The sequence below is a fragment of the Halyomorpha halys genome, unplaced genomic scaffold (assembly GCF_000696795.3).
Source record: "Halyomorpha halys isolate HHAL.00 unplaced genomic scaffold, Hhal_1.1 Scaffold2287.1, whole genome shotgun sequence".
Classification (NCBI taxonomy): Eukaryota; Metazoa; Arthropoda; class Insecta; order Hemiptera; family Pentatomidae; genus Halyomorpha; species Halyomorpha halys.
The window spans coordinates 116548-128659 of NW_027105987.1; the positions used below are offsets into that span (position 1 = coordinate 116548).

A 12112-nucleotide genomic window follows, 5' to 3' on the forward strand; every position below is an offset into this window, starting at 1 on the left:
AATTAATCATATTCATGAAAAATAATTTTAAATAATAAACATCTTTTCATAGAAAGCCGACATTTCGACCCGCATTGCTGGTCTTCATCAGAACTGAATAAACAAGACAAAAACATTATAAAACTATTGAAGAATTCTTTTTAAGTTCCATCCAAATCATCTTATCCATTAATATCTATATAGTCAACTAAGCATCATAACTTTCAATTCAATCTTGCTCGCTTTTAAAACCCTCTTTTTACAACTGAATTTAATTTCTGATACATTTCGTTTTGTTGATAATTCTGTTAGCAAGTCTATCTCATAATTTAAAATGTTTATTATTTTAATTTTTATTATACTATTTAAAAATAACTTTTAGTAAACTCATAATGAGGTGTAGATAGTTGACCGTAGATTAATGCTTGAAGAAGTTTTAGTAAACTCGTTTTTTTTTTTTTCGATAAGATGAAGTCGGCATGTAAACGGAAGATCCATGAGTGAACCGACAGTGACTGTATGAAGTCGGGAAAGCATTCAGTCCCCCTTGCTATTACTTTAATAATTTCAGTCCATCCAGTGCAATTTTTTTTATATCTCCCAGTTTGGAATAATTGCTTATCCATTTACTACATAAATGTTCTAAGAAATAATTCTTGGATTGGTGCATCCAATCTTTACATGTAACTCTGATTATTTCAAATGCATTTCACTACCACATTAGCTGTCTCGTCGATTGTTACTTTTCCAAAGATTACGCATTAACCTAGAACCCTGACAAAGATCACAGTTTCATCTTCTTTATGGATTTTACAACGAGTGTTCTAATAATTATAGAGTTAAAAACGATTGGATCTTTCTTAATTGATAAATTTAATGAAATTCTTTCTTAGCAATTCCTAATCAGTTTTTGAACATAAATTAAATTCTCCTGTTGGTATTATAGTGTAATTAGTAGTTATTGATTATTAAATAAAGATTTAACAAACTTGGTTCAGCCTGGTTCGATACCCTTGCGAGATTAACTCAAGAGCGGTGTACCAGAGAGTATTTCCTTCACATCTATTAAAACTTTGCTATAGCTCGTCTTTGAATAATTATTTTTAATGCGCCTTCAGTTTATCTGAGGCATAGGTTCACATTGAGAGAGTAAGTACAAAAGAAAATTTTGTTAATATCTTGTTTAGCGATGGTTTTATTCGTAAATAAAGGGATATGCATTTAGTCGTATTTTGGTAAATTAAAGGCGTAGATTCTTTCGCATAGAAACTATTTGCCAAACACTTTTTTGCCCTCATTGCGAAAAACCTGTTTTGAGGCACTCTTTGTACTATATATTATCACGAGTTAAGGTAAGAATATTATGGAGGCTTGAAAATTCTAATGTCAAAAAAAAAAATAAAAGCGTCTAAGTTTATGATTTCACGTCAACTATTATATATTACCTTTGTGGCATATGAGTTTACAAAATTTAAAATAAATCATTTATTTATTTATTGTTTTGTTGAACAAACCGATTTCTTGCATGCAACCTCAAATCTAAAAATTTATAAATCTAGAATACATGTTGATGTTACTAAGATCGTATTAATGCTTTAATTTTAAAATTGACAAATTTTACAATTAACAAATGTAATTTTATTTTATTAATTTTTTTTTAACCAAATGTTTTAAAATTAATAAACATCTTGTAGTTTTGTTTTATTTATTTATTTCTTCAAGAATGATAAAAAATTAGTGTTGTAGTATTACCTAAAACTAAAATGCAACTTGAGAAAATCGCTCACTAGAAACTTCGTGTGTTAAGAAATAGAGCACACCTCTGCCACGTTAATGATAATTCTTTCGAGATTGTCCATTCAAAAATCATGGGAATAAATGTGCCGATGTAATATAAATTAATGAACTGGAATTTATTATTTTCTTTCTTTCAAGAAGTGGGAGTAAAAAACTTGTTTATTGGTAACATCGCATACAAGCAAAATACCAATATCTTAATTTTTCAAATAAATTAGATTCCATCCATTTATTTCTTGACTTATTCCAAAATCATAACGTTTCATGCTTTGTTTTCGAAACAAAATTTTGATTTGTGGACATTTCTATTGAATGCTGAATCAGGAATTCGATATTTAACTTTAGATGAAGCCTTCCGTTCGGAATTATTTTTTAACAGATTTTTTTTTTAAATGACTTGAAGATATATTTAGGCTTATCAATGTGTACCGGAAAAAAAGTCAGTTAATATTCTCTTATTTGCACGCAGTCCATCTCCTAAAACTACTTCTGCCGTTAGTCATTCATAAAATTCAATCCTTATTCTCGACCGGTTTTCAAGCCCCGATCATTTCCAAGGCCCATCATTCGTGTCTGAGGGGTTGGCGCCAGTTAATAACACCATTAAAGAATCTGACAGGGCATTAAAAAGTCAATCAATATCAATAAATAAAAATGTAATAAGTATTTTTCAAAATTAATAATTAAATGGAAATCGAGAATTTTGAAAAGTTCCAGCTTAATTATTCAAAAGCCGTTAAGAAGTGTGCATGCTCATCAACCTGTCAATGTTTGAAACTGTTATTAAACATTTTCATCTGATTTTAATGAAGTCATGTTTTGATTCACTTAATTACAAATTTCACCAAGATCTCTGGATATTCCTGAAACATATTTTGTTTATAATAAGAATTAGTAGAATAAAGAAAATTAAATGTGGGGATATTTAGCTTCACAATTGGATGGTATGTCACAAGTGTATATTAATGTGCACTTGCTCGTGTAGGATGTATGAAGGCCATTGCTAATGACACAACAACTTAAAAGGAAAATATGTCGCTCTTCATCAAACGTTTAGTCGGAAATCAGGCAGTCAAAATTGTTTAAATAATTTACCTTGTCTAAAATCTGTTTGTTTACTTTCTGAAAACGGTATGGATTTTGATAATAAATTCGAATATCAACATTTTTCGAGAATTAAAGTCGGAAAGTCCGCAAAAATTAAAATGTGAAAAATGGCTTTTATTTAAAATATGAGATTGCCGACTGCATAAATTTTCCAAAATTTCTTATATTCCGTTTTTAATAACTTAGAGAATCAATATGTTTTTATAAATATATTTATGTGTATATTTATATATAAACACGCGCACAATGCTTCAAAACTTTGTGACATATCTCAACACTAATACCATAAAAACTTCAATTATTTGTTCTCTTTTTTGTTTAAATCTGTTATGAAACTTGGAAAACAAAAAATAGCTGATTTAAATCAGCTGGTTCGTTCAGAACTACGTTGTGAATATTCTTAGTTTTTATTTCAATAATAAAAACACGTTGTTTTTTCCTACCTCAAATACAGGAAGTAGATACAGACAAGTCTAGAGCTCGGTCAAAAGAAGTGTGTCTAGATTTCTCATAATTTAAATTTTTAAGAGTCCTCTGAGCTTAAAATATATTTAACGAAAATGGAAAATTAGTTTTATTTTTAATGTTGACAATGTGCGAGAGCCCACTCTGGTTCTCAACTCCTCAATTAGTGGTAGTTGCTGCGAAAATTAATAGAAAGCAATTTACAGAAGAACAAAAGACAAATTTAAATAAATCGAAAGTGCAGGTCATTGATTCCTAACATTGAAATTATAGGATTTGAGCATAATTAGGTATAGAAACTTACTTCCATCAGGAATTTTTAAAAATTCAATCATACTATCAAATACGAGTTTTTTGGCCATTAAATATAATTTTGTGAGAAAAAAAATAACTGCACAAAAATATGTAACTCATCTGCATATATAATTTAAATATACTATGAAGCTTTCTTTTTTCAAACAAACAATTTTAAACTAAACATTAAATTAGTCTCTGAATTAGGCGTTGATTTCAGATTCGAATTCTTCCATTTTTGTCCATAGATGGCAGCAGATTGTGCAGCGCTAGTTCGTATAAAATGTGTTGAGGATAAAGTATTGCCGACATCTCAACCTCAGTACTCTAGCTAAAGATTAATCTATCTTTCCTACTGTGGTTGGGGCACTCAATATTGATATTGAAGAAATAAACAAAATTAAAATTATGATTGTGATTGTGATTAGAAAGCAACCTAAGAAAAACATCCATAAATGGATAATATTTCGTATTTTATGTAACAATACATCTTTAGAATGTGAAACACGTAGTTACACAAAATAGTCGTGTAACATTGGTTTCATTTCAGAGACCCGGAATGAATTAGCATTATTTACAGTACAATAGTTGCAAAACATGCTTTGTTTGCACATAATTAGTGGAAGATAATACCACATAAAATGCGGAACATTTACGAGGGATTTGTACCAGCTATTGACAAAACCAGGGATCTGAACTTTCTATTAATTGGGTACAATTGCAGGTTGCTTTGGAAGCATCCGACTATAATCATGTCAAACGGTTCATAGCTGGGGCTCTCTATAGAAATTGAACAATTTCAAACGAGTTTCTTTTTGCCGATCCAAGTTCCTTATAAAATGAACTAGAACAGATATTACATTATTAGCTTTTCACTGGCCGATGGTCAGCTACTACTCTTTCTGCTTTCTTCCAGCTTCTTGGAACCACGAGGCCAGTTTCCTTCTAAGTTCCATCTGATTCGATTAAACCGGATAGTTTTTTTTTCTCTTTTCGAAGTCTCAGTTCAATGTTTCTTTCAACCTTTACTATAACTTTTGTTCATATCAAACAAATGTGATTGTGACTGTAAATATTTCTTAGACAATTCCTGATTAGGAGGGACTGGTAAAAGCGTTTACCATTTTATAAGCATTTTAAAATGATCAAATTTTGGTAATAGCGGAAGAAAACATCGATTAATCAAAAAAATAATAGATAGTTCAGTAATGGTGCTGAAATATATCTCTGAACGTTGTTGAAATAGGTGATCATTTTATTATTCGTCATAATCGGAACATATTTGATTTTTTTGTTATTGAAATCAACATCGTTCGACTTTTTATATTGACCATTGCTGTATTTAATTTTCTAAATGTTTCCTGGTTGTAATTTCCTACTGACAGAACTGATGTATCATAGGAAAGATAGCTGTAATGCCTTTTTCATCCTCCGTGATATCAGTGGTGCATAGTTTAAAGAGTATTGGGCTTAGCACACTTCCCTCCGAAACACCGACACACATATTTTTCAATTCAATGCATCTTCTCATTAAGAGAAGGGGGAGTTTTATTTAGCCAAACTTTATCGAACGGCTGCATTACATCTAGGGAGTTTGTTTACCTTTTGTTTCATTTGCCTTCTTAGTTTGATCAGTAGTTCTATGAACTTGATAAATATTTGGATGATGCTGCCAAAATGCACATTGATAATCAGAGGTTACTTTTCTTTCTTCGACAGAGACATTAATCTCTAGCGGAACAATTTCTCGAAGAGTTTTGATGGCACAAAATAAACTAATTTCTAAAATACACTATTGAATGACTAAGAAGTTATAGCCTAATTTACTAAACAAATATACATATTATTAAATTGTAGATTGAGGAGAGGGCAGTATAGTATCCCCGGAAGGTCCAAATATACAAATATTCAATTTAATATGGTTTCTAAGAGAAAATATAATTTTGTCACATACAATCTTGTCAAACGAATGTGACGATACTGTGATTCGAAACTGAGAATGTATAAAATCATCCGTCGTGAAAATAGACAATTTTATTGTGTGCCAAGAGTGTATTCAAACGTATAATTACTCAATATAGCTAAACTTCTTACAATAAAAATACTAAGTACTTTACCATGTTTAGCGAATTAATAACTTTGAAAAACAAATCCAACAACACCATCTCTTAACCTTATTTTTCAAGGTCCTATCCTGCCAGTTTCTTCGCGTAACTGACGAAATTATAAATGGTTTCATTTTGAATTATTCCCACCCATTCAATATTGGAAATTATACAACAGATGTTTTCTTCCTTTTTCTAAAAAAAATATAAGTAAAAGAAATCAAAACAACACTATTATCTATTGATCAGCCCGAGCTGAAGAACCAGGATCTACTGGGAAAGGAATGCACTGCGATCTGCCGCCTTGGCAATTACTGCTCCTCAAGGACGTGTATCTTTTTACCCTGGCTCTTCTACTACCCCTCAGCGCTCGTTATAGCAACTATGTCGATATATAACAAACATACACTCTATATAGTAATATATGTATGAATGTGTGTGAGTGCGTGTATGTGTGTCTGTGTGACTGTGTATGCCTGTGTGTATTAATTAGTATTAATTGAATTCTTAGGATATGATGCATTTATAACAAATAAATCATATTTTTAATTGGATCAGATTTAAATAAAAGATTATATGTCTGCCTAATTTAATTATAATTTAAAAATGAACTTATTAACAACAGTTGATTTATTAAGTTTGGAAACTTCAAATACCTTGCTGTACATTTGCCATAATTACTAAATTTGGAACATAAACAAATATTCGGTCGCTTCTATTTTACTAATTTTTAAGTTGAGTAATTTTATGCTAAGGAGTTTTATGCGCATGTTATTTATTTACCTTGGTGGAATGCGTATAAGATAAATGCAATGTTGTAACTATTAAATATTTCAGCCGCAAATGTTTCACCATCCGAATTTGCACAATCATTAGGAAAAACCGCAAACTTGTGTGTTCACATACCTAAAATATGTGCAAGCGACCACACGTAAAAAGTTGTTCCCTTATGCAATTATCACAAATCATAATAAATAATGATAGTCGATCACAGACATAAATTATTATCGCAAAGTTTTAAAGAAAACTCTTCATACTGCACATTTGCGTTTTAAGGAGGCCTGTGTAAAATCAATTTATAATTTCTGTTAATTCTGGATATTTTTTAATCAAAATAGGTAATGGGGTTTATCTTAATGTTTTATTTTATTTTTTTACAGAAAACATTTATTTTTTTTAACACTAACTGATCAATCGAAATATATATATATATATATATATATATTATATACATATATAAGATTATACTCTTCATGACTTCCATGAATATATTTGTGTTTCGATTTTGTCTTAATCAAAAAGCAAAACATGATTATAGTGAACAGCACTTATATAGTGAATACAAATATATGATGTATTGTAGGGAAAACATACATATAAATGATGTATTTTTAAAATTTTATTTTTGTAATTCATTTTTCAAAACATTTAACAGACCTGTCTCATAAAATTAAATCATCATATTTTATATTCTTTATTAAGTTTCATCAGATATTTGCAACTTTTTTTTCATTTTACACCAATTAAAGAAACATGTTTCTATATTTCACTGCCATTTTATTAAAAAAAAATATTTATTTTAGACATTAATTTTGGTAAAATTAATAATTATTAATTATTCAGGAAATCAGATTGGAACAGTAGTATCGAGCTCACTTACTGGAATATTGTTGAAATATTGGGAAGGAGATTGGCCAGATGTGTTTTATCTATTTGGGGTTCTCGGTGTCATCTGGTATATAGTCTGGTGTTTCCTATGCTACTCTGATCCAGCATCACATCCTTTCATTACACAAGAAGAGAGGGAATATTTACAGGAAACACTTGGATGTGTGAAGAGAAGGGAGGTTAGCTATTTACCTTTATTTGTCTAGATAAAATTGTGATTAATTTAACATACAATAACATATTTGTGATAAACATGCCTTTAAAATTATCAAAACTTGACTCAGGCATTGTTATAACTTTGTATTAAACATATATTTTTAAAGTATTTTGAAAACACTGAGATATATTAAAAACATCGATAAGTCACACCAATTAACAATGCATCTCCAACAGGCTAAAATATCACCTATCAAAAATTATTCCTTATCCATTGGCTTGGTTTTGCTGAATCAGTATATTACACTAACAAGGCTGTGTACATAAACCCAGTATAAAATTTGTTCATAAGCCTTCCTGTAGTAGCTGAATCACCAATTTTTTGGTCATACCTCAATTATTACATTTGTGATTCTTAGGTAATGCTACATTTTAATTCTGAAACTGTTTGATGCTATGCTCTTAGATTTGTATTGACATTGTTTGGGCAGAGTTTATAGGGAAATATAATGTAGTATGTATGGTATAGTTCTATTTTTATTGGACAGATTGTTGCAGTGGTGTATCTGCAAATTAAACCGTAAACATTAGTGCTGAAGGCTTGTGTTTTTTGAGAGATACTTTTATTGAGGCACATATGTAAGCAAAAGTGTATACTGATTATTTTCATGAATTATTTAGAAATCATTCTTATTCTTTTTCTTTCTTTTAAACCAAACAAAGAAGGAATTTATCATAAGTAGATTTTAATTTTGTTTGTAACATATGCACCCCATATGCCTATATATGTTACAAGAAATCACACTCCTATTTCAGGATTAAAACAAAATAAATCAAAGCATAGCTAATCAGTGTTCAAGACCAACTGTATTGGGAAGTAGGAGGGCGGAATTTGATCAGGTTCAAAGTTACAAAAGTCCAAGTTATAGTCCCAGGGCTATATATCCTTTTCCCATCAAAACATTTACAAATTATAAATTATCAGAATGTATTGTTAAAGTAGGTGATAATCTATATAATCTAAAGTATTGAATATAATTAAAATATATTATCCCACAATATTTCTTTCAATAGGCCAGTTTATAGATTCCAATGAACTCTTTGAGAATAATTTGAAAAATTTAATACTCATCTAACATTTTTACGATAATTTTTAAAGTCCGCAAAAATTTTGATTCAAAAATACAAAAAACACATAAAATAATTTTAAAAATCACTCTATATCTTAAGTAATGCATATCTTATTATTTGATCATCCAACTAATTAATAATATTATTCTATGTTTGGTAGAATTTGGCTCCTACACCTTGGGGAAAAATGGCCTTATCACTTCCACTTTGGTCATTAGTGATTGGACAGATCGGCCATGACTGGGGTCTCTTTACTATCCAGACAGATCTTCCCAAATACATGAAGAGTGTGATGCATTTCTCCATAGCACAAGTAAATTAAAATAAATTTTACATATTATAAGAAAAATGAAAAGAAAATGTAGAACTTATCTTTATTTGTGTACAATTTCAGAATGGCTTTTTAAGTGCTCTTCCATTTTTGGTCATGTGGTTCACCGCTATGGGAGCAGGTTGGCTTTCAGACTTTTTGCTAATTAGAAAGTGCCTTTCAGTCACTGCAGCTAGAAAAATATTCACTACAATAGGTATGTTTGTTTAATTATATGTAGATGTAAAAATAAAATTTAAGCAGTTTTTAATTTATTTAAATATTACATGATTATTTGAGGTATCTGATTGTAAAACGTAATAACTGACATTTATTGTAAATTGAAGCATCACTGGGTTCATTAGGGCTAATTTTATAGAATTTTTATGAAAATTGTTTTTAAAAGAATAATAATGATATAAAATACGGTAAGTGGGTTATATAGTAAGTGCTGATTAAAGGTAAAATTTTAACTTACAATCATTTTAGCATTGTAAAACTTTCATTTTTTCAGTTACCATATTTTATGACCCCTCATTTGTAATAATTTAACGTAAAGATAAAATTTAATTAGTTTTTATTTTGGAAATACTATAAAATATTCAAGTAGGAATAATTTCTTATTTAAACAAAAACAACTTAAAATTTAAGAGATAAACATTAAATATAATTTTTAAAAATTAAATTGTCATGAAATACTTTCTTCTTGGTATTTTGATTGAAGTTTACTGATTGTTAAGATGACCTCCTCATTGTGATTCTTCATAATTATTTTCAACATCAGAACCTCACTTTAAATATTTGTTTGTTCGAACATTAATACCTTTACTCGATCATGATCACAATTAATACAATATGTCTTGTCTTCATGAATTCACAGAAGGAACGAACTTGATCTCTTCTTCCAATGCCTGACACCACTCAAAAATATAAAATTCTAAAGCATTGTTTCTTTTTTAGTTGTCAGTTGACTGTCTCTTTAAGTTTAAAAATAATTGTTGATTAGTTTTAAATCTTCAAAAACTTAATCCACTTCGTATAAAACATATTTTACAAGTTCTTATTGATGGTATGTATCATTAATTACAAGAGCATCGCAATCAGCTGTTGTTATATCTAGACTGCATTAGTCTAGTCTCTTAACAAAATTCATTCTAAAATTCAAATATTTAAATTTTTAACTTAAAGTCATAAAATATTCATTTCATATACAAGTGATTAAATTTATGTTAATGTTAAGGAATTATTTATAAATTGTAAATGATTCTTAGTTCAGACTTATAAAATAAATGATAACTTTTTACATATAAAACATATATATTTTCTTTTATCATCCAGATTATAATATTTTCTTCACACTATTGATATTAATCAACTTTTTTTTCTTTATATTTTTAACAATATTCACATTTAATTGTACAATTTCAATTGTTCATGGTAGCAGTATACATTTTTTGATTTTTTTTTCACAGAACAGTCTTTCAAGACCATGCGAATATCATTACTTTTTTCTTCTCACTTTTTCTCTTCTTCTGACCACGCAGTACCCTTCCGTTTTTCTTTATTTGCTGCAAGAACATTTATTTATTTCAAACATTTTTTTCTGTACTGTTCTCTATCCAGGCAGTCCTTTTCTGTTATTTTCAATTTCTTTGTTTCCTCTCTCAGTTGTTTCACATATCCTCCTACGCTCTTATATTCACGGATTCTGTAAAGAGCTTCTTGTTTAGTCTGCTTTGGTCCATTCTCATCATGTGCCTATAGAATCTTATTTCGGTTTTCAGGCCATTTACCTCCCTGTAGATTTCCTAGGCCCTGTTTCATAATGAAACCTAATAGTATTAGTTCAAAATACAAGTATAGAAATAACGTGTTAATTACACAAATACTAATTTTTTTCATAATAGGGAGGACTATTAGTGATATTACAGAGGTTTCAAAGTACTAGAGTACAAGTTACTACTGCACAAGTCAGTGTAATTGTATTAAATCGACAAGACTAATAGTATTAGTTTGTACTTTATTATGAAACAGGGCCCAGGGCCCTGGTTGGGTCTTAACCTGTAGCCTTCCTATGTTTTCTTGGGCCAATAGATTCTCCTCAGGATCCTTCTCTCTATTTTCAGTAATTTTTCCAGGCTAGGGAGATACGTTGTCTCCATTCTGTATAAAATTACTGTTAGACTATAGATTCTTCTTATCGTAAATATTGCCTGTTTCTAAGCTTAGCCTTTCCAACTTGATGATTTTCTCCTTTATGCTCTCTTTCTCCAAACTGTTATTGCATACTATCTCTCCCAGATATTTAAATTTCTTTGTCACTGTTATCCGTCCATATTTCTTCTCTATTACTTTTTTACTGTAGTTTTTTTCTGTCGTCATAAATTCTGTCTTTTCATAGGAGATTTTTTGATTTTATTTGACAACAGACGTAAAATATCACTACAATATAAACACATTCTGAATAGAATACATATAATTTGTTTTGTATTTTTACTTGTTAATTTCTCCCAATTATATTGCAGCATCTGTTGGACCTGGTCTGGGTGTCATAGCAGCATCTTATGCAGGCTGTGACAAAATCGCTGTGGCCACATTATTTACTGTTGGTATGGCCTTCATGGGATTTTTCTATCCTAGTCTCAAAGTAAATGCACTTGACCTTAGCCCTAACTATGCTGGAACTTTAATGGCTATAGTAAATGGGATTGGTGCGATTTCAGGCATAATCACACCAGCGCTTATAGGATATCTTACTCCCAATGTAAGTCAACATTCATTTCTATTCACTTTATGATTAGCATGATTTATAATGATTAGTTTGATTTAGATTTTAATAATTCTTAACAACTGCTTTCTATCATTAAATGTACCATCCTGAATATAATAAGGCTTACTTAAAATATTATAAATAATAATGCTAATTTATTTATAATCTTTAAATTTCTTTCTTGAGACTGGCAATTTTTTACTAAATAATTCAAAACACTATCCAAATTATAGTCTCAAAACATTTATTTCATTCACACGTCCAACGTTTCGGCCAATTCGGCCATCTTCAGGGACAATCTTAATTTACTATGAGACATATCATTTAACC

General features: G+C 29.6%; 1 protein-coding gene across 1 annotated transcript in view; it reads left to right on the forward strand.

The window, feature by feature from the left end:
- LOC106691368 (putative inorganic phosphate cotransporter) overlaps positions 1-11824 on the forward strand; it is a 72412-nt gene extending 60588 nt beyond the window's left edge. Inside the window, exons 2-5 of the mRNA XM_067053605.1 lie at positions 7331-7594; positions 8863-9015; positions 9097-9229; positions 11538-11824. Coding sequence (XP_066909706.1) covers positions 7331-7594; positions 8863-9015; positions 9097-9229; positions 11538-11809 — 822 coding nt within the window. The 3' untranslated portion in view covers positions 11810-11824. The remainder of the gene's footprint in view (positions 1-7330; positions 7595-8862; positions 9016-9096; positions 9230-11537) is intronic.
- The last annotated feature ends 288 nt before the right edge of the window (positions 11825-12112 follow it).